Raw genomic sequence first — 26924 nt, forward strand, 5'->3', positions numbered from 1 at the left:
CCGCAGGATTAGCTGACGAACATCCCAGCTCGAATTGTACTTTGGCATTGATGGTCGATGATCCAGCAATCATCTAAAGGTTGTGCGGTCAGCCCAATAATAGATACCCCGCCTTCTGACAACGGAGTAGTAATTGGACCTTGAGCTAGCCACTGGAGCATGCCACTGCTCAACAAGCGCAATCATAGGATGGGAAGATTATGATCCGCGTCGGCGATCTACTCCTACGGGACGACCGATGCCAAAACATATCTGAGAGAATGTACCCGTCTGACTGGGTCTTCTCTATTCTTCTGGTCGAGGGCGACAGGGTATTTGTGTACTGGATACGGCACCGATAGCTCTATCTGGTCATGTTCCTAGGGCTGCCAGGCCCTGTGAGCCACCTGGCAGCTCTGTTTTGCCTATATATCGCTTTCTATCACCGCCATTAATCAGTTACCTCCAAAGGCAAAGCCACTACCATAGAGATCTGTGCCCTGTTTCCCCTGTACATATCAAAGTAGCACGCAACAGATGTAAGAACGGTTGCCAACAAATTAACCTGGGATATAGTCCAGATATCCAGCCAAATTCCTGGACGAAGACGCTGAAATACGTCACATGATACTTCCATGCTCTCATTAACTGCGGCAGTTTCGCGACGGTCAACATAACACCAGTGGGACCATTAACTGTCACCCGAATATCCGTCTGGTGTGAAGTCGAAAATGAGGACCTGACCCGATCGACAACCGATGGCAACCGTGTTGCCCTGTACGGCAAAGCACTCGGGGCGGAATTCAGCGGGTAGCCAAATGAAATCGTAACCGTCGCGCGTAATCCAGGTGCGGTCCGGGCTCAGGCCGTACCCGTGAATCTCTGTCTCTGAGTAGTAGGCAGCTGAAATAGGCACAAAGTCCTCGTCTGATTCCTCCTCGTCTGATTTATCATCAGCTAATTCATCGGCTGCTGATCCATCGTCGTCAAGGTCTTCCTCGTCGAATAGCCCTTCTTCTGAATGACCATCGTTGCCAGCCAGACCGCCTGTCTCGGCTGATTCCTTCTCTGCGAATGACTCTGCATCAAGCTCTCCTTCTGCCTGTTCTTCCAACTCATTATCGTTGCCCCCACCATTCTCTTCGTCCTGAACTCCATTGCTCTCTTGATCAATATAGGTCTGTTCTTTGGTCATGTCTCTTGTCTCCGTCACAGGTGTAAGAGATGATAGATCAAACTTAATACGCCCAATTTCAGTGACAAGGTATGTAGAAGTAGGATCGAAAAGTAGTTGGTATACAGAAGTGCCGGCGTTGAACATCTGTACGCAGTCCCCCGTGGCCGCGTTCCAAATCTTGATATTGAAATCTTCTGATCCTGATGCAAGTTGATTACCACTTCCTGAAAAGCCCAGCGACGTTAGTCGACGACTATGGCCCCGAATTTTCCACATACAATATCTCGAGGCCGTCCTCCACATCTTCATGGTGCCACCCCTCAAGCCTGTTGCCAGTCGCTCACCAGTAGGTGAGAAGGCTACTAATGTAACCTGAAAACGATCAATTGTCTGCATGCATTTGCCTGTGCCTGTGTCCCAGATCTTGATGTTGCCACCCATTGGGTGTGATGCCAGTTGCTCACCAGTTGCTGAGAACGCTACTGATTGAACCCAAGAAAGGTTATAACCTTGGTGCTTGAAAGTCTGCATGCATTTTCCTGTGACTGCGTCCCAGATGTTGATATCACCGTTGAATAGGCCTGAAGCTACTCGATCACCAGCCATTGAGAAGGCTACTGACGCAACCGAGGGACCATAAGCTAGTCTCTTCAGCGTGGATATGCATTTGCCTGTGACTGTGTCCCAAATCCTAATAGTATGTTTCCCTGAGAGTGATACTAGTCGATGGCCACGTGCTGAGAAGACGACCGACTTGACCCGTTCCGTACGGCTCTGAATTGGTGTCGTGTTATTGACTATGGCGGTGTCCCAAATCTCAATATCACTAAATCCGGCCGATGCGAACTGATCACCGCTTGCTGAGAAGGACGCTGACAAGATCTTCCCAGTACTATGGCCCACAACCGTCCGCATGCATTTGCCTACGGCCGTGTCCCACATCTTAACAGTCCCGTCGAATGAGCCTGATGCCAGTTGATTTCTGTTTCCTAAGAAGCTTACAGAGAAAACTGCATCCTCATGGCCATTAAGTATGTGCAAGCAAATACCTGTGGCTGTATCCCAGATCTTAATAGTGCCTTTCGATTCCCCGGAAGCAAGCCGCTTATCATCTGCCGAGAATGCTACTGATTCGACAAATGCACGATAGGTACCAAGTTTGTGTATAGGTTTGCCCGTTACGGTGTCCCAGATAATGGTACTGCCCCCATCCAAGCCTGCTGCTAGTCGTTCATCGGTGTTTGAGAAGGCTACTGCAATGGCTGCATAATTCACCTCAACAGTCTGCACGCATTTGCCAGCGGCGACGTCCCAGATTTTGATGGTCTCATCCGCTGACCCTGATGCAAGTTGCTCATCAGTTGCTGAGAACGATACTGAGCAGACTGGACCATTATGACCCTGGAATACTTGCACGCAATCCCCGGTGGCTGTATCCCAGATCTTGATGGTGTCATCCCCTGAGCATGATGCTAGTAGGTTTCCGTTTCTTGAGAAGGCTACTGAATTAACAGTGTCATCATGACCCTGAAGTGTCTGCATGTGATCACCTGTGGCTGTATCCCATATTTTTATAATGCCATTCCTCAAGCCCGATGCAAGTCGATCACCGGTGGCGGAGAAGGCTACCGATTCGGGTGTAGACTTATTAAGGTCAAGCGTATATAGTCGAGGACTCCAGTCCAGTTGCGGGAGGGGTATATGAGATATCCAGGTGTGTAGGAATTTCTCAAATGTCTGCCGAATCAGGCTTTTTTGCGGGGCAAAAACAAGACCTGCAAAATATGCCTGGAGCGGGCCTACGTCAATCACTTGACGGAAGAAACGGATAAATCGATGCATGTCGCGAAGGAACGCAGAGAGTTCAGTGTTGTTGGCGGACTACGACTTCTATAAGCATACGCTCGTATAAAATTGAATAGCAACTTACGTCAACCGCAGTCTGTAATTCCTCCAGTAGCCTGATGCTCTCTGAAATCCCACCAGTAAGGCTCAATGCCTCAAGCCAGTGGAGGAAATGCTCTTTCAAAAATCGAAGAATTGCCCCTTCCTCGGTCAGCTCGTTCTGAAAGCCCAGCTCTTTTGCTTTGCAGAGATGGCCAACCCAAAAAACGCAGGAGTAACGTATCGGAGCCAACGGGTCCGGGTCAGGCGGCGTTACGTCTCTGGACTCAAAACCTGGGTACGGCAGAGCATAGATGTTATGTCTCAGTATCGAACCCATCGCAATAATCGAGCGCGCACTGATGTCCGCATTGCCTTGGCCGATGCCACTACCCAGCCTTGTTGTGTAGTTTGCCTCGAGATAGTCCTTGGCGGACTGGTGAATCAGGGAGACGGTTTGGCCCGACATTGTCAGGAATGAGCCGCATTTCCCGACAATTGTCCGAGGGTTTATCTTTGGTTGCAACCCAGCAAGAACGGCGAGCTCAGGCAGCGAGAGAGTACGATATGCGAGAACCACAGCGACTAATACGTTCTTACAGCGCTTTTGGTTTTCCGGACTGCCCTTCTCGATTTGCGCCATAATTAGTTCGTACACATTCGACAAGCCAGAGGGAATCTTTTGGATAGTCTCGACAGCATCCCACCCATCCACTCCGTCCAGTTCTTTGAACGCCAATGCCACCCAGAGGAACGTGGACATAGCTCGCCGGCGGATTTCGTCCGAAAGTTGCGCCAAGGTGTCCGTATCATAACCGTCTTTTCCCTTCATGCTGTCAAGCTTATGGTCAATATATGTGTTGACGGGGCCTTCCAAATGCCTAGGGTCCAATGTGACCGAAACCCTTGACACATGAAGATTCTTGAGGTCCTTGCCGTCTGTGTGAACAAGAACGTCCGGACGGCTAGAGAGTAACCACTTCACCTTACTGGAGAGCGCAAGCGAGGTATCAATCAGGTGAAGAAGCTGCTCCAGGCCTGGGGTTTTCCGGTCACACTCATCAAGGGCGTCGATGGCAAAATATATTGGGGAGAGGCCAGGGTCGTTTAGCATGCTCCGAAGAGCGTCAGATAGCACGTAAAATGCGCGCTCGCCTCTCAAAAGAGGGGCACCAGCATTTCTGCGCCGGTCTCGGAGGTGCGAAATAAGAGATGGTTGCTGCACCAGTAGCTGCCAAATCAGTGATCGCAAGGTGGTCGTTGCGCTGTTCCGGGTCTGATCCGTACCTTGGCAGAAAAAGTACGAGACGCTCGGTGAAAGGGCGGAGGGCTGACCGGAGAGCTGGCGAATGATCCCCATGAAGAGCATCGTCTTTCCGGTGCCGGCAGGTCCGTTTATCCACAGCACACTGCAGGATGGTCTGTTCAGTCCGTCATTGAACCAATTGGTGAACGCGGCGTACTCATCGGTTCTAAGGACCCAGTCATACGCATCGTCAAGCAATTTATCCTTCCTCTCCTCAATGTCCTTCAGATCGTACTGCGGATCCACAGCAAAGAGATCTTGGAGGCATTCCTTGTCCTCATCGTTCCTTCGTGTTGTCTTTTGCTGGACGATAAAGTCTTGCAAGTTCTGATGAATGTCACCAAGGTGTTTCTCCATTTCGCTACCAGAGTCGACGAGCTGGCGCAGAGAGCTCTTTTGATACTCTCGGTAATATTGCTCTGAATACTCCCGCACGACAAGTTCGGCGTCCTTAACACACGCCAAATCACCGTCCCAGTCGTCCAAGTTCGCTAGTCCGCGCAGGAATCCAACACCTCGATGCCGGTAATAGGAACAGACGCTCTTCATCTGATAGAGGAGGAGCTCCTTGTAGAGCAGCACAACTGCCTTCTCCAGCCTTTCTAAGATCTCTTGAAAGGATTCCGTTCCCATCATAATATTGTTATTGTTCAAGAGGTGTTCGGTTAGGGCGCAATACCAGTCCATTCTTGAGGTGACATGAGCGATGCCCTCCAGGTTAAGACTTTGTGGCCTGTGCAGGATTCAGGAGGATCTGGGTAAACTTAGTGGGTCCAAAGAAGAGCGAGCGATGCTTGCTTACTTGTAACCCGATACAAACACCAGCCCACGGGAGCGCAGCCTGCGGTATGTTCTGGATTGCGAGGTCGATCATCCCTTTGGCAGAAAGGACGAACTGGGCGACATCACCGACTGCCATTTTTATCTTTGACGACGTTTCGATTCTTTTCTGACCATCATTGACTAATTTCTTCAGATATTCCTGACGCGTGGTTGGACTTTGCACTTGGGCAGCAAGCTCATCGTCGTCGGGGGCAGACACACCAAAAGCTTTCTCGGCTTTGAAAACTGCGGTGAGAGTCTTCAGATAAGACTTGACAAGATCAGAGGTATCTTTGTCCTCCTCAAGGCTATCGTAAGCGGCATTCCAGATTTTCTGGGATATGGAAAGCTCTGCGCTCGGTTTCGTCAAGTGCTCTTCGGGCCCCGGATGGGCCCGAGCAGGATCGACCACCGCCGAGGCAGAGTGGGTAACATGCGCATGGTAAGCAGTATCGGATGAGACATCCAACGTCGCTTTGGAAGGTGACGGTGTTGTCGGCGGACGATGCCCGGAGGTCGCTAGAGCCACTGCGGCCCTTTCCCCTGATGGATCCGAGGGAGGGCTTGAGTCCGCCAGGTCGCTGGACGGGACTTTTGCGCTGCCTGATGTATACCACCGTTTAGCAGATGGGGCTGTTGTACAGATCTGGAAGTCCTAGTACGGGCTTCCAACTCGCAACTTACCTATTAGTGGGGGAGTCGGGGAGGCGACAACGCTAGAGCTATCGTCCTGACTCCCCGTTTTCCTAGACCTCCAAGTTTTCCAGCGATCCCTTACGCTGTGCATGGCTTCGATTTGATGCGAGCTATCTCGGCTACAAAATGGAAATACCTATGTAGTCAAATTGGAATAGAGGTCTCAACAAGCCACTGATGAAATCGCCAAATCAGTTGACAACGGTGCTGCAGGTGGGGTCAAGTTGGAGACTGCAAGGAGCAAAAAGATAGTAACCAACCAAGGGGAATCATTCGCTAGTAATCCCCGACGACGGGGAGGAGATCTGAACTGTGTACACGAATTGGAGGCACTGGAGAAAAAATGTAAGCACTGTCAGCACGTCGTGAGGGGCAAGCGCCGACATCGATACGGGGCTGGGTAAGAATACATTTCTATTGGTCCGCAGAAAGACCAATTATTTCAATCTTACAGTGAAAGATGGACAGTCCTGTCCTCTGTACGGAACCAATAAATGCGCTAGGAATTTGAATCATTATCTTCTAGAAATACTCCGGGACTACCGGCTCATAACGCCTACACCACGCCTTGCTTAAATTACTCCTAATATGATCAGTGGCTTCAGCACCCCGACGTAGTAGCAGGAGTTGCTGCGAAAGGAGAATATCAGACTCACTGAGGCAGAATTATGCCTAATCCTTCTTCTTGTTTGAATAACTATCATGAGGGGAGATGTCACTAATATACATATCGTATGCTGAGTTATATCACTGAGTAGTCGGTCCACAACGAGAAGGGCTTACTACTTCTGACTCTCGCCATCTTTCGAATGTTCGTGCTCATACTTCTGCACCTTTCTCCACTCCTGTTGCACCTTCTGAACAGCCAACCCAATCATCCCCGAAACCATCCCGAGGACTAACACCGAATTCCGCAGTCCGTTTGGATGAATCCAACCCACATTCCCCTCCATAGCACTGGCACTCATGAGCGCAAAATTATACGTCCCATGAAAGCATATCGCGGGACCAATCACTCCCCACAGTCCTAAAGAGTCCCCATGATAATCCCTCCGCGTAGCCCGCAGCGCCGTCAAGCAAGCCACAGAAAGATGCCCTAGTTGGCCCAGGACCACTCTCTCGACGAATGTTAGCAGTAATTTCGGCCAGCTCTCCTGGCCTCCCTCGCAGGCTGAATAAATGAACCCAATGTTCTCAACGACACTGAAGCCTAATGCACTGGCAAGGACGTAGTCAATGTACGCCCTGTCGCGGCGTTGCTTTTTCTTGGTGTCTCTTCGGCGCGCATAGATGACTGGGATGTATTTCAGGAGTTCCTCGACTAGTCCAGCGGCAAGATACGTCAAAGCGCCGTTGAAAACCCAGTTCTGCCATGAAGAAGCTAATTCAGCACGACGAAGAAGTTGCTCTTCTGTTAACCCAGCAACAGTCGTACGCGAAAATTCAGCCCCGAATTCAGTGCGGAGCTCTTCAGAAGAAAAGAGGACAGCGCTGACGGCTTGACAGATTCCCATTTGGACAGCCGCTGCAGCGGCTAAACCCAGGGTGCCGCTCAAGGTGAAGGTCCAGATGAGTGGTTCTAAATCCGCGTGGCGAGCGGGAGACGCTCTGCTGCGTTTTCTCCATTTCTTGTAGAACACGGCTGTTGGGACTAGGCTTAGAGGGGAGAGAAGGGCGGTTTTTGGAGATGTGGTGGCTATGAGCAGAAGGGCGGACGGAGGACCCAGGTAGCAGAGCAGACGAGTGGAGAGGGAGAACGAGCTGCTGGGCGCTACAGAAGTCATTTCAAAGGAATAATGCTAATGCTCTTGCAGTTCAAATTAAGGTACTCGATGAGGAAGATAATTCTCACTTGTCCACCTGAGTCACGAGAGGGGTCAATCTGATATCACGTGATACAATCCTGGCATCTGGGCCAATAAGACTGTCTGAACACTTAGAGTAGGTTCTATTCAGGGGCGACCTCTAAATAATTCTAACCTTATGGTAAGCATTGCAAAGTAGTACTCAGAGTGTGCTTGCTTGTAAGAAAAGTCTGTATGGATGATTACTTCCCACAGATGAAGTGGTGCAGGCTTTGAATATGTGAGTAATGAAATCATTATATATACCACCTTCATGCCTCCGGATTCAGCACACTGGCAATATGAACCTGAGTTGACGCCACCATACAGTAGCAATAATGGAAGGACGACAGAGAGGACATCTGTCCCTCATCTCATTTCCAGCAACTCTGAGATGGCGGCTCTGCGACATTCACAGGAAGCGTACCCTCTGAGGTCGTTCCAGAGGGAGAAAGAAGACGAAATCCCTCTTCACCAGTGACAACAGCTGAGTTTTGCTCGATAACCATGAAGTTCAATGACTTATTATTGCCGGGGTTCGTTGCTCTAAAGTACTTCCCGCAGTTTGGATCGTTCCATGGGACCAGGGAAGAGTAGATACGTCAGTTTACTGCTATAGAAGACTAACCCGGTATGCTAATATGATTCTCGTTAGTGCTCCTCATATCTTTTCTTTACGGATATGTTTTTGCATCTATGCTCATCCAATCATCACTTCCTGCGCTGCACTTTGCTACGCAACTTAGTAAGCATATAATTGGCTGATCCTAGCCAACATGCATGTGTACCTGCATTAGACTTTGTTATCACCCAACTCCGCTTCACTTCCGCACTTATTTCTACAGTAGGTTTCGATGTCTATATGATTCCCGACGAGGGAGTGTTTAGCACATACGGTGTGGAAAACAGGGCTTCCCGTCCGCTCAGCCGTACTTAAGCCCCACGCTAGATGGTCACATCAACCAGTCGCTTGGCCTAGCCTTGCGGGGTAAGAACCAATCGCTGCATTGCGATCGCGCGACTGGAGGGTGAGAAGGGTGAGTGCGCAATAGACAGGGGTGCGAAGCCGGTGAGAGCGGGCGATTCTCACCCTCCGTCGCGCGCCCACCGCACTGACCCTCTTTGTCGGACCGCGTACTAGAAAGGAATGAACAGTGCTAGATATGGACTCGGCACGGTCTATGTACTTAGAAATGGCGCAACGCATCCTCTATCTGCCTCACTTAGGCATTCAGCTTTTCTGTCCAGCGATCTCGCGGCTGTTATGAAACTTTGGCTTTCTATGCCCGAGGAGTCGCTCACTCATAGCCTCTCCTCAATATAGGCAGCCACAAATTATACAAAGGGCTGGGGCGATGTGCAGTGTACGGAAGATATCGTGATGACTTGTAGCAGCAGTTATGCCGTGACTGTCTTTGCCTACCCTCTGCGGCAGTGGCGAGTTCTTTGAAGTTATTCGCTGCAAGATGGACCCATCAGGCAAATTTCATGCAAGTAGACACCAAGAATACCCAGGTACGAGACGCGACGGGCCACGACACGCCGATCTAATCAAATAACTTTTTTGGAATACTTTTCCTTGAGACAGGCTGAGTTATACAAACTGCTTCGAAACGGCAGGAACATGGGACCGAAAGACCAGCTCTGTTAAAGCAAATCATATTGCTTGAAGTAGATATCAACAACGATGGTTTTTAGTGGTCTCCATCGACGACAAAATATATATCCTCTTCCCCCTCATCGGACACCCTGGTCGTCGGTCTGCCCACCTGCACCGCATCATCCAGTTGCACGGCGATCAAGTTGGCTGGCGCTGCTTCCCCATGATGCACGAGGACATCCTCCCAGAGCGTCGACAAGCCCACGGATGCTTGCCGGACACCATCCCGAGGGAAGGTTTTGAATTTGAGTTTCTTATATTGGATTGCAAATACTTGTTCGCCAGGTGCCACATATTGCTCGTTCTGTTGGTGAAGTGTCTTCTGCTCCGCCTGGATCCCGATCTCCTGGCCGGTAGGGACGGGCAGCGGAGCACCAGCAGCAGCGGAAGCGACCATGCCAATGTCGACCATGACATTGATACCATTAGTCTTTTGGTGCTTCCTGTTCAACGTCACCTTCGCATCTCGGAACGACCGACACCCCGTAACCAGGAAAATATCCGCAGCACGCCGGTTCATGGTTTGCAGCCACTCGCGCGAACCAGGTTGCTCGATCAACGCATTGAACCATTGCAGCGGATTCCGCAGCTCATACGTAAACCCCTCCAACGCCTCAATTTGCACCGCCACGTCGGGATGCTCGCGGGTAAAATCCCAGCCCAGCACGCTCAGATGCGGCCGCAGAGCGGTCCGACTGTACGTGCGCACAAGGGTCTTATAGTTCTTCTGGGTCCCCTTGAGGACTGTTTCAGTCGGTGCATCTTGTAGTTGGATGTCGATTGGGGCGTAAACGTTTTGCGTCGGGTGGGAGCGGTCGATGATCAGACTGCCAAGTTTGAGATCGTCGATTGGGATCGGGACGGTTGTTACGAGGAGCGGTTTACGCATCGTATAGAACGCTTGTCATGTACGCGGGCCCAAGAATAGAGAAGAAGTATTGTGGGTAAGAAGCATCTAAATGAAATTCGAAGGTTTATACCCGTTCGCTAGTTGGAGGTGGGTGCGAGAGTGCGTAAAGAAGTAGTATGAGAATCCAGGCTGCCTATCAGTCAACGGCTGCAAGCCGTCGGTAGAAATTACTACTGTCAAAGGCGCTATATCAGGGGAAAGCAACCAGAAGGACAATCACTGGTCGCAATTCGTTCTGGCTTTCAGCACCCGACGTATTGATTGATACGTGTCAGCCTATCAATGGGCAAGGCTGAGGCTGACACATTATGATCACAAAAGCTGGCTGGCGCCAAGAAAAAGTATAAAGGACAAAAAGCAAGAGAAAAAAGAAAAGAAAAAAAGGATAAGGCCAGAGAACAAGCCCATGGCAAGACTGTGAATTGCGTCTGTGTCTCTTGTATTTTAAACTTGGCACAGCCCTTCTTGGGGATGCGATGCGCTTCTCTCGTAAATGCCTTGGATCTACCAAGTAGATTTTGGAGGATTTAGCTTTCATCATAATCAGAGCTAAGCAACAACATGACGAATCCTTCAGTCTACGATGACATCTTCTATGCCATTTCCTCGGGCGATAGCGGCCTCCTCCAGGCATTATTAGCCAGTGGCATCTCTCCAGATGTCGAGAATAATAAAGGCGAAAGAGCACTCACTGTTGCCGCAAGGGCTAGCCTGCCAAAAATGGTTTCAGTACTCCTGAAAGCCGGTGCAAAGCCCTCGATGACAGATCGCGAGGAGAAATCGCCTCTTGCGACAGCAGTGGTGGCAGGGAATTTGGAAGTCGTGCAAACAATTTTAGAGTTTGATGGCGTAGCGAGAAAGGACAGACAGGTCGCGATGATGGAAGCCATCAAATTAGGTAGACCTCTTCAGATGATCGAGCTTCTGCTCCGTCTCCCAGACGACTTCCAAATCGAATGGTCAGAAAGCGGGATCGACCTCCTCGGCTGGGCTGTCCAAGAAGGACATATCCCGGCCGCAAAGTTGCTTCTGGCACGAGGAATTCTTCTTACAAAACCCCGTTCAAACTGGACTTCTGCGCTGCACATCGCTGCAGCAAAGGGGTTTCTGGAATTGGTGCAGATGATGGTCGAAGCCGGGGCAGATATCACTGCACGTAATGGGAAAGGCTTAACGCCGTTGATGGTCGCTTGCTACAATAAGCAGCGGGTGGTGGCTGCGTACCTTACAGAGCAGATGCGTCGGAAAGATCTAGATATTCACGACAGTCGCAAGCTTACCGCCGTGCATTACGCGATCATGATGGCTAAAGACATTAACATGGTGCGGTTTCTGCTGGATCGAGGTGCGGACCCAAACCTCTGCCCTCCGACCGCGTTCAGTGCGCTGTATGCTGCAATTTGTGCAAACTGTCCAGACATAGCTGGCTGCCTCCTCGATGCTTGGGCGAGACCTGCCAATGATCGAGAAATACGCGAAATCTGGTATATTACTATCACTAGAGATTTTCGCGGCTTGATATCGCGTCTGATCGACAATGAGGTTGACCCCAACATCACCATTCTCCACGGATACACGCCCTTACATCTCGCTGTTCAGCAAAACCGGTCTGATGCGGTTGAAGAACTCCTCAAAGGCGGTGCGAATCCTAACTGTGTCATCGATATGTTTCAGCTGTCACCACTGCATATGGCATCCTCTCAAGGTCTAGGCCAGATTACAAGTCAGCTGCTAGAGAGCGGCGCCGACGTCAATGCGCAAGCGTTTGATGGAGCGACGCCCATACTCCACGCGGCACGGAGCTTGCGAGGAGACATCGTCAAAATCCTTCTACATTCTGGGGGTAATCCAGACCTGGCAGATGCCTACGGACTGACAGTTTTCAACTTCGCAAGAGGCAATGCAGCGATTGAAAAGTTGATCAAGGAATCATCCGATCTACTCAAGACTTCATCGGAACGTGTTGTCGAAGACACACCACCTCCCCCACTGTTACCTCAGAACTTCCAGGCAATGTACTATGCCGCTTTCGACGGCGTAGGCAAACTATCACTGACCGATGATGAGCTCTATCTGGAAGTTTACAAGGACTGGACAAAGACTGTGTTCGAGATGACCCTCTTTCTCAGCGCACGGACGAAAACCGAAACGCTGCTTCGGCCCCTTTATTTAGCTTATGCGGACAGGTGGTATTCACTATTCAAAGAAAAACTCAGTCTTCTCTGCAGGTGGTGCCAGGGGAGCACGTCGGATGAAATATACCAGTGTGAATCCTGCATTGCCGTCACGATCTGCGGCCGTTGTGCTAATCGGTATAGCCGAGGGGATGCTTTTGAGGGTTGTCAGGGACATCATTTGTGGCGCATTTCATTGGAGCTCAACCATGGCAATGGCCAGATAGTATCCTCGCACCAGACGATTCAACATTCGACTGAAATCTCGTCAGATACCCCTGAGGAAGCTTCTACCACAAACCCTCCGCTAGCACCGTCAGGCAAAACTCCGAGCATTTCCAGGGCCCAGTTAATAGAAGTCAATAAACAGGACGAAATCCCAATCGAAGCTACACAATGGATCGAGCTCAAGAAGTGGGAAACTATCACTGAGCTCGACACTGCCATCAAAAACAAAGAGTCCCAGCTGCGGCATCCTGACGATTGTGACCTAACAGACGTAGAAAGTTACTGGACGTATTCCCTTTGGCTGTTTCAGCGTTATATGATGGATCCGAACCCAGACGCCCTGAGCAAACTTACTGCCGCTGCTGCAAACACAAAGTTGCTCGTCCAGAAGACAACCGCTGAAAAGAGAGAAATTTATTATCTGACCGCACGAGCGAAAGCTTTCACGTTTATGCGCATGCCGACAACCCCAACGAGCTGTGCTGAAGCTTTGCAGGAAGTGCGAGAGGGTATACGCGTATGTCCTCCCCACACTGTAGAGAGGCAGATACTGGTGTCGATTTTCGTCGTGGTTATCTCTACCCTTTTGAAAACCAAGCCACAAAGCGTGCCCTGTTTGGAAGATTGTCTTGCTTTCACGAAGGAGGCCTTGACGAATTCACAATCTCAAGACACCTCTAAATGCCCGGAAGATCTTGTGGCAACTAGCTGCGAACTGACTCTCGCATCCTTATTTACCCTAAGACACAGACAATGCCATGCCAGAAGTGACCTCGAAAACGCGATCAAACACATGAAAAACGCACTGATGAGGCCGAATGCGGAAGAAGGAGATGTAGATGTCGATGCACTCCTGGAACTGAGCGATCTGCTGGACGAACTCTACGAGGAAACAGGAGCCAAGCAGTCTCTCGATGAAGCGATTTTCTCCCTGAGAAGGATCTTTAACCTCGACACGGTTTCTCTTGCTGATATTATTCACGCGAAAAATAACTGCGCGTACTACCTGCGGAAGCGATACGTCCTGACAGCAAACCTCTCCGACCTTTCAGACGCCTTAAAGCTGGCCGAGGAAACTCTGCGACTTTTCGAAGACAAGAGGATCAAGGGATCGCTTGCGCACGCCGCCGCCCTGACAAACATAGCGAACATACTGGATCATCGCTACAATCGGCTCAAGGATAGAGCAGACCTGGAAAGCTCGATGACCTATGAGCGAGAAGCATTGGCCGTGACCGGTATTTCTCCCAGTGAGAGAGCAGTCAAACTGTCGAATCTAGCTCAAAGATACAAGATGCGGTACGAGCAATATGGAGTTCTAGAGGATGTCGAGCTAGGAATATCTCTCGCGAAAGAGGCTCTCTGTATCCGAAAAATTGGGCGTGAAGCCCAACAGCTAACGATCAACTCGCTCTGCAATCTCCTGAACCTTCGAGCTGACCGCTTGGAGTCATCTCATGAAGACTATAAAAGAATCGTTCGTCTCCGAAAGATCGCAGTCGGACTCTCCTCGGCGGCGTCCTGCGCAATCAATTTCCACAATCTTGCCGTCGATCTCACGAAGCGATACCACAAGTTCTCTGATGAGAAGGATCTCCATGACAGCATCCGCTATGGCTTCAAGGCCTTACGGTGCTGCTCACTCTTCGACTGCAATCGATCCATGTATCTTTCCTCTCTGGCAGCCCGCTTTCAGTTGCTTGTGAATATCTCCAAGAGAGCATCCGATTACGACATCGCGATTGGTCTCTTCGAAGCGGCCCTTGCCTGTCCCCTGAAGTCGGAGCTTGCCTATTTGGGGCTATCGACAACTCTGCAATTGCGGTGGTCCGAAGCCGGGATATTGAACGACAAGGACCTACGCTCGGCGCTAAAATCTCTGGAGTTAGGATTAGCCCAGTCGACCGCTCCGGTCAAGATTCGGATCCTGTATGGAGTTTGTGCCGCCAAGCTCGCCCTGCAACTGGACGATGCAGATCGAGCGGTCGCATTATCCAGAGAGGTGATTGGCTTCCTGCCAACAGCGCATTATCCGTTGACAGATCGAGGCGATATTGAATATACTCTCAAGTCCCTTCGGGGATTTGATACCGTTGCCGCGGCAGCCCTCTTAAAAGCAGGATATCCACCTGCGCGGGCCATCGAAAGCAATGAAGCTTCCCGTGGAGTGATCGCACACTTGACGTTGTCAGCGAGGCCAGAATCAGGTGTCTCGTCCACTGATACACTGGATAACCCAACGCTGACAGCACAGACATTTGACCCAACAGCTCCCGATCTGGTCGAAATCTCACGCGGCGTCATCATCATCGACTTTGCGATTTCGGACTCCAAATGCTTTGCTATTATCCTCCGAGACGGCAAGATCCGCCATATGGGACTCCCTGACCTACAATTAAGACATGTCAAGGAGGCAGGGAAGGACATAGCTGGTCCCAATCGTATCAGTTTGCCCCGTGCAGGAAACGCACAAGAACGGAATGGTCGACTGTCGCGTTTACTGTTGTGGCTTTGGAGGGCAGTAGTGAAGCCGCTCTTCTCGGCTGAGGCCCTGCTTCGACAGAAGGAAGACACGAATCCACTGCCCCATGTATGTTGGATTTCTAGCGGTCTGATGGGGTTGATGCCGTTCCACGCTGCCGGGGATGACAACCTCGGATCTATGGAGAATACGATGGACCATGTCGTGTCGTCGTATGTGCCTAGTCTTCGGATTCTGCAACATGCTCGAGCGCGACGGCGTCAGCTGCGTCAACTCGAACAGCCGCGAACTTTATTCATAGGAGCAGCCAAGGTCGTCGGACACGACGACCTGTCAGCTTCGGTGAGTGCTGATCGACAAGTAATCCAGCAACATTACCCCAGTACGGATGTCCTCCTGTCTCCATCCGCGGAAGAGGCACTGGCAAACATGCAGCTAGCAAATATCTGCCATTGCACCTGTCATGGTGAAATGGACCCGAAAGATCCCTCGAACGGGCGATTGATCCTCGGCTCGGATCCAGCAGATTTCTTAACAATCAAGACATTGAGCAGCCATTCTCTCGCCAATATGCATTTGATTTATCTTGCTGCCTGCTCGACGGCAGAAAACGGGGCTGAAGAACTGCTCACAGAAGTGGTGCATCTGGCCAGCGCCTTCCAACTGGTCGGCGTTCCCCACGTCATTGCCACTTTGTGGCCGTCGCTAGCAACGTCCTCGTCGCCCGTTGTGAAACGCTTCTATAGTCACCTCGCACATCTTAAAGATTCTGGTCTCGATGCCATCGGACTTGCACTGCATCGGTCAGTCGCTGAGTTGCGGAGGGATTGGCGCAATGATCCACTGGCCTGGGCCCCGTTCGTTCACTTTGGTCCAGACTGCCAGTAGAGTTTCATGGATGGAGTGTTCAATGTGATAGCTTTGAAACCACTGAAGCTTTTATTAGTAATTTATTTTGTTTTTATTTTTATTTTCTTTTTTGTTACTGTTGGAAAGTGAAGAAGCATGTCTACATGTTTCTATTGCCTATTAACAAATGCAGTAGATTATGACAGTGATAACTATTTACTAGTTACAGCGGGGCATAGAAAACATTTCAAGGTTGCAGCGCGCAACATATGTGTCTTTCTAGTTTAATTAGTACAGCTTTATGTCAAACACTTCCTCATCAGCGTCTCAAGCACTATAGAAAATGGACTAGCTTTTATAATATCACTAGTCAAATTTTGTCATTCACAACAGCATCATCTACTAACATAAAGAAGCATTATAAGTATGATCCTGTATGGTTAAGATAAAGACAACTTGAGTGTAATCTATTAATTAATCTATAATTTCATGCTCAGCTCCTGCACGCGCCCTTACTTATACCAATTTTAGATCTAGATAAGGTGATATATTTTTCTACATGGCGAAACTCTCGCACCCATGCCAACCTGAGATCTAGGTCAAGATGAGATCTATACTATTAAGCCCTACATCCCACCTTCAAATCAGAACAACAATCTGGGCTAACTGTACTCTAAATGCGTTCCTTCTAACACGTCTCATGTGAATATGAATGTGTTAATAAAGCAAATCAGACTAGTCTTACAAGAAGGTGTACTATCTGATTCACTGTAAGCTAAGAATACGAGCGAAAGTATGCAGTCACCAGTTATAAGAATGTTCAAGGACGAACGCTGTTAGTGGAAATTCAATTAAATTAATTATTTTTTCTCCAGTGTATTCTTGAAGCCAACCTGCCCCATGACATTTGTTCTTTCCTGAATCAATGAACTCAATCACCTTGAATTGGTTCCGCTTGATCTTCCCCTGTTGTCTATTCGTCCACCAGGATTAATAGTCTATACTGTCTCAGCTTGCTCCGACAATTGGACATCTATTGCCTACCGATGTTCTGTAACTTCAGGCTCGTAACAGACCTTAAACTATCCTAGAGGGACTTATTGTTTGAGCCGGATCTCATGGGGCCTTATCTCAGGTTTCCTGTGTTGTAAAGGAGCCTATTGGCACTTACAGGAAAATCCATCCTGGTCATACTTTGTTAGCACCTCGGACGATTGGTCCTGTGAGTTAATATATGTATGTCCATTGGTCCTTACGTATGTGAGATGAAATTAGGATACAGTCGCTTGCATGGCTTACCCCGCGCCAAAGCTTTTTCCCGTTTTGCTCATGGGGTTTCGGCCTATTGTCCCAAATGCAGGTTAATATAATAATATGACCTGTTAATGGCCTCTATTTTAGGTGGCCCGTACCTAAAAAAAGAAATTTGATTTCATTCGAATAAAGATGCTTTGAGTGGCCGAAACTCTGTATAGAGCTAAAGGCGTAACACTACAATGCTCCGTGCTCTTATTGAAGAAGAGAGAGGCATGTGCAGAATTTTGGTGTCTAGTGTGTCAGCTAACTCTCAAGTTCAGCCCATGTTCATCCTTTACAATTTCCATAACCACAGAAATAGGCCTATAAAGAGCTCACAACCCTCAGCTCATATTTACTAGCATTCATCTTAACACCTGCGCCTCGCTCTCTTACACCCGCACATAAGCACATTATTTCTGTTATGATGTTCATGTTTAAGTCGATACTTCTCCTCTCGGCCGTATCCCTGCCTTTTGGCAGTGCAGCACCGGCGGATAATGCAGTGCTAGCTGCGCCAGCTCTTCCCCTTGACGACTCTGCGGACAGTATAGTGAATATCACACGTCGTGGTGTCACCACCAATCCGGCGGTCATGTACACGCGCTTCGGCGGAACTACTTGCGGGACTTCCTGCGGTTCTGCCTATTGCACCGATACGACTCCGGATGCCACCTGCATCGAGTTCTCAGCAGGCTCCATAGTTATCGATGAGTTCTTCGGGAATTGCCGCTTCAGTAAGTTTGCCTACACCAATCAGAGCAGGAAAATCATGGAAGACCTAAGGGCCGAGTCATTGGACACTTCTCACGCAAATGAATAGTGAGAGTCTGGAGTGATGCTGGCTGTACTGGAAGCTCCTATGCCGATCTAGGGATTACTGAGATGTGCTGGCAAGTTAGTCTTCGACACTCGTTTCAGATCTACTGCTAGCTTTGTCGTGAAGCTTATATGATCCTGGGAACTTGTCGGAATGCAGCAGGATAGGTGAACACCAGAACCAAGATTGGTCATGTACAGAGCCCGCACAACTTTTCAAGTAGCGGCAGTTTAGCAATCCAGACCTGTGATCCATTCTATTGGTGCACCACGTATTCATGCATAAGGAGGATGAAGGGGGTTGGTCTATCTGAAAGAGCTCACCTGCAGCCCACCACTCAATATCCAGAGGCAAGCACGACCAACCACAAGCAATTGGCGGTAGCATCCTCATTATTTAAAATCATACAACCGGGAGTTAGATTAAAAATAAACCTTGACTCATACAGTATCAGTCAAGTCGGATTCTGATTCTGTCCGCACTGCTGACCTCAACAAATTGAGTGCCTCGGATGCATTCATACAACTCGATGGCAGAAATCGCATCAACCCCCGAATAACTGGAACAAGGCGAGCAAGTGTTGGATCATGCACCGTCTCCTCAAACCTTCTCTCTAACTCCGATAGGCGACAATCTTGAAGTAAACTCAGTAAATCAGGCTGCATCGCGTCCACGTGGATGGTGTACACTCACCTTCCGTTGGGTCCAGGCAATGTTTCTGCCGCTAATATCTACCACTGCGTTAGAACTATCCCGTGAAGACAAGAACAAGTCGGGTAGAGAAGTATAGAAATGACCGTGGCTCACCTCCGTGTCCCATGCCAGCATCATAGATAAACTGAATGGGTTCTAAAAGCTGTTCCGTCATCCGAAGGATATCTGTCTCAAGAGTATCCCCAGAGTCGTAGTAGTCGGTGAGAACCTTGTTGATGGAAGGACCAAGCAACTCAAATACAAGACATTGATGATAGGATGGCCGATCTCTTCGCAGACTTTGAGAAGAATAGAATTTGCCTCGTCATGGATCTCGGGGAAGAGAGGGGCCTCTTCGACATTATTACCGCGAAGAAAAAGTTCACCGAGGCCGAATCATGAATCATATTTACTCAGCTATTATCCGCTATCAAATTCTTAGTGAGTCCTCCCTTTTGCCCTAGCCATCCTTGTCATGGATAAGAACCTTACAATCCAGCTAAGCGACTTTGGGCTGGCAAAGAAGCTCCACACAGAGTCGGGATTCGAAGGATTGATAGCGACTCTGTGTGGAACTCCAAGCTGTACCTTTCCTAGTCCTTGACCTCTATAGGCAATTGCTGAGCTATTTAGATGTGGCCCCGGAGGTCATCCAGGCACGCAGCCGTCGATCCGGTTTTGGGGGTGGACTTGTGGTCTTCCGGCGTTGTCTTATACATCTGTCTATGCGGGTTTCCCCCATTTTCCGACGTCTTGTATACTGAGGAAAACTCGTATACCGTCGCCCAACAGATCAGGATGGGCCAATATCATTATCCATCACCTTACTGGGATGACGTGTGAGATCCTGCTCTAGATTTCATTGATGCAATGCTGACTATACTCATAGTAGACGTGGACAAACGCGCCACGGCCCGGAAATGCCTTGCCCATCCATGGATGTGCGAAGGACCCTCGGTCTCACCAGATGGTAAATCGATGCTGTACGGCCCTTTCTCTGGACATGTGGACGATAAAGCTAATGCCTAAACAGCTCCTCGATAGCGGAGGGAGTGAGATGATAGCTGGATTATAGGCAATATTGAAGCAAGAACCTACCTTACTTGGAACGAGCGCTGGAGATACTTATCCTTATTATCTATAATATATCCTCTATTTCGTCTTATCTATAGCTGGACTTAAGCTAGATTCACATGTCACTTATCAGTTATAAGCTGGAGCACGCTGAAGGTTCCCTCACGCTGTGTTCAGGCAGAGAGGTATACTAGCAAATAGAATCATTAAGGCTGAGAGGACAAAAGCTAAAAGTCTATCCCCTACGTCTCGTATTTAGCAGTGCAACTTATCAGCCGCAGCATGTCTTCCCACCCGTCTCAACCAGACCTTGAGGTCAAACTCGCCCTCGGTCAATTCGCTCAGGGCCCCAACAAATTTGAACGTGTACCCCAGTTCCTCAGACGGCTCCTTGCCATCCGTGTATCTGATGAGACAATGCTCGGCACGATAGTTGTCAGTCTCATACGCAGCAAGTCTCTCTGCATCCTGCGTAGTTTGAACATGATACGCTGCTCCTTCAACCACCGAGCCCGGACAATCCATCAGGGCAGGATATTGACCCCACATTTTACATTCGTAACCCAGAATGTATGCAGGCTGCAGTTTTGGTTCCTCCTCTAGCTCGAGAATCTCGGAGATCATTAACGAATCTGTTAATGTGCCGTAGAAAAAGTAAGGGCCAGTGGGTGCGGCGAAGAAATCGACGGGTTGTGGCTTCTTTGGGGGCTGGTAGAAATAATCGGGGGGTGCGCTCCTGAGCTTCAGGACGTAGGGAGATATCTTTGAGGATGGGTTTGAGGGTGGAGGGGGTGGAGGGGGGGGTGGAGGGCTGTTTCTTTCTTCTGGGCTAGAACTGGCCATGCCCACTGGACGGATTGCGTCTGCCAAGTAGCGCTATAATAGTTGTCAAAATGAAACTGGGCGCGTAGCTGTCTCTGAGGATGATGTATGTAGATCGGAGATGTATTGAAGGCTTATTCGTACTTATGGCCTGGTCTTCGTCAATTGCGCGTAGTTATTCTGTATTCTGCCAATGATTCCAAATGGGATTCTGATCCAAGATAAATACTCAGATGCTTTTTATAGAGCACGCTACCCTTTTATTGCTTAGCTTAGGACCTTTGGCCTACGTCTATTGGCCATGTTTCGGCCTTGACTCTGCAGTTTATCAGCTTGGCATATCTTGGCGATTCGAAAGACCAAAAATATATTAACCACGAGGACCCTTCGCAACATCAAAATCGGAGACGGTTAACCACGAGGACCGTTCACTGCACATCAGGAGCACATTCATGCAGTTCCTCTTAAGGCGGTTGGCCGCCATTCTCCTGCTTGCCTCTTGTCTTATCCTCCCCGTAAGAACCAGCGGAGAAGTCCAACCGATTGGAGTCGATTTCGGCCCTGAGATCATGTCAGTACTTCCCGGTCCACGATACTCACGCTTCCCAGTGTCTTACTGATGGTAGAACGGTCGCATATGCGCACACTTCCGATAATGTCTCGATTGTCGCCAAGGTTATTCCCAGACGGAATGACACGTATGCAATTTATATGCGTCACCTTCGTCAAGAAGCCTACGTACAGAACAATGTAGCGGCCATGTATGGCGAAAGAGGGCTGATCCCATGGATTACCGAAGCCGTGGCGGTGCGAGTAAAACTGGCCATTTCTAGGATTTACAGTCATGTTCCTATATCAATTCAACAAAGCTTCGACACGTCGGTGGTTTTTCAAGCAGCATTTGGAGTCATAAAGGCCACATTTCATGCTATCATGACATTTCTCGGAGTTAACTACCCCACTGCCCCGTCAACAGCTCCAGCATTAGACGATATCAAGACAGAGTTCGTTTCCATCCTGACCAAGCTCAAAGCCCAAGCACAGAATAACCACAATATCGATATTGAATCGGCGACAGTCGCTATCCCCCAGTTTTTCAACAGCACTCTCGCTGACCTCGTGTGGACAGCATGCTGGGAAGCTGAAATTAGACTCTCTCGCGCACCGCAAGCCCGGACAGTCCTCGCCACGTTCAATCAAAGCCAGGAGACCAAGGTCGACAATCCGGATATCAGATACCTGATCCTGGACCAAGGGGAGTTTTACCTGGATTCAAGAACGTATAATACTGACAGGCGTGCCGGTATGAGAGAAGGATACCTCCCTATGGATCAATGGGGCACTGAGTCAATTGATCGACATTTGACAAGTCGTGTGGTCAGGGGCTCTGAAGCACTGAGGTTTCAGACCTCTCTTGGAGCGCAGGAGAGTGATCTTTGGGAGCGGGTGAAGCAGGCTCGTTTGATGATGCGGAACACAAGGAATACCGGGGAGAAGGAGACCAGCGAAAATGACGGATATCATGACGAATGGCCGCTTGACTTGACAGGCTGGGGGTATCAGGACTTTGAGGAGGTGAAGGCGGTTCTGACGTGGAAGGATATTCAAGTGGTCGAGAAGGCTTATGTGGATAGCCTTGCTGACAGTGTCGCTGCTCATCTGACTGCATTAAGAGGTTGGTTTTCATTCCCTCTGAGATGGACCATCCAGATGGCGCTGTAGGGTCTCACTGACGACAAATAGAATACCACCTGGGTGAGAAGCACAAGGATGATGGAATCCCACAGAGAATCGATAAGCTGGTTCTTTTGACTGCCGGTCACGATGGTCACCTGGTCAAGAAGGCAGTCTGGCAAGCTCTTGGAGACCAGATCGATGTCATTGGAGGGACAGTACATGATTCTGGGCTTGCTGCCATTGGAGCAGCTCGTTCTGCATTGGAGGAGATACAGAAGCAAGTATGGACAAAATACCAGGGATGGATACAACACGATGAGATATGACACTGATACAGTTCTATTCAAAGGCTTTTGTGCTTATTAAACGCATTATAGATAAAGTATATCCTGGGTGTGTTTCTAGTACATCTCTAAGTCCTAGAAGGCTATGCCCTATTTACTAGAATTGACACTCGTCATCTGCAACCATGTCGACCACTAAGGATTCACGCCTGGGTTCTGTAGCAATGAGACCAAAGCGCATATAGATCAACCAAGATACAATGGTACCCATAGTCACGCTGGCAATCTGCCTTCCACAAAGACTCTCAAAGCCGCAGTTCGGATGGCACTCATTGCAATAGGGTATAGATCATCCCCTATGCTAATTCGCGCAACACCCAGTTCCGCCAGCTCAGTCACAGTCGGACCGCCCGAATAACCCCCTAGAAGCACAGCGACTCTACCGTCAAGCTCCTTAACCAGCGTTTGAAGATGGTCTTTTGTAAGTCCTCTTCTGGGCCCACCCCAGTAGAAGACCGTTGTGGCTCCAAGTTCGAGGAAAGCCTTTCCACGAGTAATTGCTTCCTTTAGCCTTGCATCGTCATTGAGGTCAGGGTCATCAATGCAAAAGATGTCGCAGCGAGCGTTAAGGACAAAGTCCGGACATCCAGCCTCTGTAGCCGCTTTAAGTGCTGATCTGAGGCGGCGAACCTGCTCGTCTAATGGGTAGAGCGAACCAGCCAGGCCCTTCCTGTAAGCAGTTGAGGAGATGCTATCTTCGATATTGGCCCCTGAAACACCAGCCTGAACGGCAGCAGTGACGATTTCTTCGATTCGAGAGCCATATCCATCTTGAAGATCTGCGCTTAAAGGCACGCCTGCCTGTCGACAAAGGTGAGCGAGTCGCCTGATCGCAGCAACGTTCTGCTCTAAGGTGAGCTCCTCATCTTTACATCCAGCAGCTGCAGCAATTGCCGAGGATGCAGTGGCCACTGCTTTCACTGGTTTGTTGCTGCCTTCATTGAGAGACAGAACTGCTTTAAGTGACGACGCATCCCAAACGTTGGTAAAGATAATTGGCAACTTCGGAACATGCATTGCCTTGAGAGCCTTAGCTGCGCAATTTACGGTATTCATTCTGTCCAGGAAGAAGGATTTGAGATTATAGTAATCTGTAGAATTTGTTGACAATCAGACAAGGCAGGTCAAGATGGCATTTCAAACGGGCCAATTTATACCCTACACCGACGAGTGGCAAAGGGCGTGAAAGTGGGCAGTGCATAATCTCCACGAACACGAGCCCCAGTAATTGCCTGAGGAATACGAGAATCACCACATGACAAGGTAAAGGAACAGAGTATGATCAAGCTCAGCGAGCTGTGAGAACTGAGGCAGGTCATATGACTCAGGCAAAACACCTACCTATATGCTGGCTGGCCATATTATACATTTATGCCTATGCGGCCTTGCGGCTAAGTGGCCAACCCGCCAACCGTGATTTTCGTAAGCGTCCCATAAAGTGTCATCATCTGGCTCTCGTACATCTACGCTTCCTGATATCCTTCGGTTCAAAGCGATTTCTTCATTTCTCGAAATAATCCTGCTGGTCATTTCGAACGTCGGCCACTCCCCACCTCAAGGGTCACCAACGAGCTATGCCTCATCTCGCCCACGTTTCCCTAGTTGTCCGTGACTACGATGAGGCTCTCGCCTTTTACGTCGATAAGCTCGGCTTTTCCCTCGTCGAAGACAACCAGGAGCCCAACAAGCGCTGGGTCGTCATCCGCCCTCCAGGCGCGTCGCCAGACGCAACAACCATACTGCTCGCCCGTGCTTCGACGCCAGAACAGCTTGCCGTTGTAGGAAATCAAACGGGCGGGCGTATATTTTTATTTCTTGAGACGGATAATTTCCAGAGGGACCATGATCGGTTTACTGAAAACGGCGTTGAGTGGGTAAGGCCACCAACTACGATGAGTTATGGGACTGTTGCTGTATTTAAGGACTTGTATGGCAACCAGTGGGACTTGATTCAGCGAGCAAAAGCATCTTGATCGAGATCATGCATTATAATTATAATACGGATTATTCATTGCCCCATTTGCTGGCTTGTTTCGAAAACTTTGGCGATCGTCAAGTTTCGACCATTTGGACGATCTCCGAATACCCATCTTCATCGCTATCTCGACGACCCTTCCGCTACAGTCCACCGCTTCTAGTCCTCTCGAAAGATTAGAGTCGTAGTTCCAAAACAAGCGATGAGGCAGAAGAGGCCGGTCTGATTCTTCAAAGTCACGACTGACTCCATATGCTACCCCAATGACTGCATGGCAACTATCCACTAGACTGTGCTTGATCATCGAATTGACACGACAGTCTATAAACAAGTACTTTACGACCGCACCGCAGTCAACGCCCTCATCCGCTGCGGCTGAACTATCACTAGCAAGGGTATAGGAGCCACGGCACATAGCACAAACGCCAGTAACGAATTTCCCCAACCGTAGCCGAGAGTGGAATACATGTACGGCGCGGCGACAGGCAAAAAGGCTCCCGCGATGTAGCGCAGAGGCAGCACAGCCGCAACAGCAGAGGCGGCACGGTCGCCAAAGATGTCAACTAAGTAGTTCATGATTGGGGTGGTGCTGCTGGATAGTGAAAAGCCGCAGAGGACCGTCGCAACTGTGGGCACGATCCAGTGGAAGCGCTGTTGGAGAGACCACCCGTAGAGGAGCAGGCCGATAGGGAAGGCGAGCATCGCCGGGATGATGGGGATGAGACGGTTCTCCGGACGGGGCACGGTGGCAGTGCCATCATCGACGACGGGCTTAGTGAACGGCAGGCCCCGCTGTAGGAAGTAGTCGAGGGTGAAGTTGCACATTAGAGCACCACTCAGTGTGCCGGTCGCTGCAGAAATGGTACGGTTAGCTTGACCAGAGGGCTGGACGGGTAGATTTACTCAGCGCAATGTAGACGAGACCGGATTGACTCTCAGAGAAGCCGTAGACTTCCTGGAAGATGGTGGCAAGGGTAGCGGCGACAAGCGAAATGTAGGCGAATAGGATGGCCAGATATAGGCCCATAAGCACTGCAATCCGGGAGCTGCTTAAAATGGCAAAGGGGCGGATCACAAGGAGAGCCAGCGCCTTGACGGTGGCCATGTTCCATCCTGTGAGGTACTTCGACGTTGAGCTTACCCTTTCCTCGTCGGATCTGGCCTTCCGTAGCGCTTTCCTGCGGATTGCTGGTACGTACGACTCCTTCAGAACAAGTGCCATGAGGATTGAGACTCCACCAGTGGTGATGGCCATCAGCCAGAACGTCCACCTCCAGCTGAGGTATTGCGTAATGTATCCTCCTGCTATGGGGCCCACGGCACTGCCTAGGATGGGGATCATACTCGTGAGAGACATGGCAGAGCCACGCTTCTTGATCGAAAATAGATCGCCCGTGACGGCCGGGTTCAGGCAAATGGAGGCGATGGATGAGCCAGCGAGGAACCGGAACACAATGACCATGGGGAGACTGGTACTAAAGCCAGCGGCCATGGTAAAGATCAGGAATAAGGCGTTAAAGAAGTGACACACTGGCATGCGCCCAAGCCGTTCGGACAGTGGACCGATATAGAGCGGTGAGATGACCTCGCCGAGATTCGGTACCGTGATGTAGATGACAGAAAGAAAGCTGTCATTGTTGCCAAAGTCCTGAGCAATGGATGAACTTGCAGGCGCACAGATGACGAGCGACATGTTGCTGATTGCATTAGTACATATTGCACGCTAATGCAGACTCAGGGGACGTACACCATCAGAGACATCAACGACAAGACGACCACAATCATCCATTTGCGCTTGTTTGACCAGTTCTGTGGCAGCAAGGGACTAGTATCATCCGCATCTAGCAGAGCCCGTCCTGAATGCTTCTCTGGACACTCGTGTTCCGTGGCTGTAGAGAGGCCAGAAGGCGTGCACGGCGGAGGCACACCCATAGTCCCAGCTGAGGATTCGCTGGACGCAATGACCATGGATGGTCTGGCTTTCAGTTCTGTCATTGAGAAAGGCAAGACAATCGAGTCATTTTCCAGCTGATAAAACGCATCAGGACAGAAAGCCTGGAACTCCGAACTCCGATCGGAGTAAAATCTAATATCGACTGTCAGTGGGCGATGAGCTGATATTTTAGTAGTGTAGTATCGCTAGTCCTTATTCCAGTCAAGTGTAATTCGTCCAGATGGGATTGGACCTTGTGATGGTGATTCCGGAGCCATA

At 49.7% G+C, this 26924-nt stretch overlaps 11 protein-coding genes across 11 annotated transcripts; 4 read left to right on the forward strand and 7 right to left on the reverse strand.

Moving 5' to 3' along the window:
* Positions 1–670: 670 nt before the first annotated feature.
* Positions 671–5033, reverse strand: Asppvi_010772 (NACHT and WD40 domain protein; the record flags this gene model as incomplete). Its single annotated transcript, XM_043306610.1, has 2 exons — positions 671–3037; positions 3087–5033. The coding sequence occupies 2 exons, from the start codon at positions 5031–5033 to the stop codon at positions 671–673; spliced, it is 4314 nt and encodes a 1437-aa protein (XP_043162545.1).
* Positions 5034–5064: 31 nt separating this feature from the next.
* On the reverse strand, positions 5065–5955 carry Asppvi_010773 (uncharacterized protein; the record flags this gene model as incomplete). The annotated part of the gene is made up of 2 exons (XM_043306611.1): positions 5065–5801; positions 5853–5955. 2 exons carry the CDS (start codon positions 5953–5955, stop codon positions 5065–5067), a joined length of 840 nt encoding a protein of 279 aa, XP_043162546.1.
* Positions 5956–6646: 691 nt separating this feature from the next.
* Asppvi_010774 (uncharacterized protein) lies at positions 6647–7648 on the reverse strand (the record flags this gene model as incomplete). The annotated part of the gene is made up of 1 exon (XM_043306612.1): positions 6647–7648. One exon carries the CDS (start codon positions 7646–7648, stop codon positions 6647–6649), a length of 1002 nt encoding a protein of 333 aa, XP_043162547.1.
* A 1754-nt stretch (positions 7649–9402) lies between these two features.
* Asppvi_010775 (uncharacterized protein) lies at positions 9403–10257 on the reverse strand (the record flags this gene model as incomplete). The annotated part of the gene is made up of 1 exon (XM_043306613.1): positions 9403–10257. The coding sequence occupies one exon, from the start codon at positions 10255–10257 to the stop codon at positions 9403–9405; it is 855 nt and encodes a 284-aa protein (XP_043162548.1).
* Positions 10258–10839: 582 nt separating this feature from the next.
* Asppvi_010776 (uncharacterized protein) lies at positions 10840–16050 on the forward strand (the record flags this gene model as incomplete). The annotated part of the gene is made up of 1 exon (XM_043306614.1): positions 10840–16050. One exon carries the CDS (start codon positions 10840–10842, stop codon positions 16048–16050), a length of 5211 nt encoding a protein of 1736 aa, XP_043162549.1.
* A 1684-nt stretch (positions 16051–17734) lies between these two features.
* Asppvi_010777 (uncharacterized protein) lies at positions 17735–18130 on the forward strand (the record flags this gene model as incomplete). The annotated part of the gene is made up of 1 exon (XM_043306615.1): positions 17735–18130. One exon carries the CDS (start codon positions 17735–17737, stop codon positions 18128–18130), a length of 396 nt encoding a protein of 131 aa, XP_043162550.1.
* A 2019-nt stretch (positions 18131–20149) lies between these two features.
* Asppvi_010778 (gamma-glutamylcyclotransferase family protein) lies at positions 20150–20737 on the reverse strand (the record flags this gene model as incomplete). Its single annotated transcript, XM_043306616.1, has 1 exon — positions 20150–20737. One exon carries the CDS (start codon positions 20735–20737, stop codon positions 20150–20152), a length of 588 nt encoding a protein of 195 aa, XP_043162551.1.
* Positions 20738–21427: 690 nt separating this feature from the next.
* On the forward strand, positions 21428–22719 carry Asppvi_010779 (uncharacterized protein; the record flags this gene model as incomplete). The annotated part of the gene is made up of 2 exons (XM_043306617.1): positions 21428–22391; positions 22460–22719. The coding sequence occupies 2 exons, from the start codon at positions 21428–21430 to the stop codon at positions 22717–22719; spliced, it is 1224 nt and encodes a 407-aa protein (XP_043162552.1).
* Positions 22720–22950: 231 nt separating this feature from the next.
* Positions 22951–24097, reverse strand: Asppvi_010780 (isocitrate lyase/PEP mutase family protein; the record flags this gene model as incomplete). The annotated part of the gene is made up of 2 exons (XM_043306618.1): positions 22951–23828; positions 24079–24097. 2 exons carry the CDS (start codon positions 24095–24097, stop codon positions 22951–22953), a joined length of 897 nt encoding a protein of 298 aa, XP_043162553.1.
* Positions 24098–24311: 214 nt separating this feature from the next.
* Asppvi_010781 (uncharacterized protein) lies at positions 24312–24710 on the forward strand (the record flags this gene model as incomplete). The annotated part of the gene is made up of 2 exons (XM_043306619.1): positions 24312–24515; positions 24573–24710. 2 exons carry the CDS (start codon positions 24312–24314, stop codon positions 24708–24710), a joined length of 342 nt encoding a protein of 113 aa, XP_043162554.1.
* A 338-nt stretch (positions 24711–25048) lies between these two features.
* On the reverse strand, positions 25049–26707 carry Asppvi_010782 (uncharacterized protein; the record flags this gene model as incomplete). Its single annotated transcript, XM_043306620.1, has 3 exons — positions 25049–25563; positions 25616–26409; positions 26460–26707. 3 exons carry the CDS (start codon positions 26705–26707, stop codon positions 25049–25051), a joined length of 1557 nt encoding a protein of 518 aa, XP_043162555.1.
* Between the last annotated feature and the right edge of the window lie 217 nt (positions 26708–26924).

The sequence above is a fragment of the Aspergillus pseudoviridinutans genome, assembly GCF_018340605.1.
Source record: "Aspergillus pseudoviridinutans IFM 55266 DNA, scaffold_8, whole genome shotgun sequence".
Classification (NCBI taxonomy): Eukaryota; Fungi; Ascomycota; class Eurotiomycetes; order Eurotiales; family Aspergillaceae; genus Aspergillus; species Aspergillus pseudoviridinutans.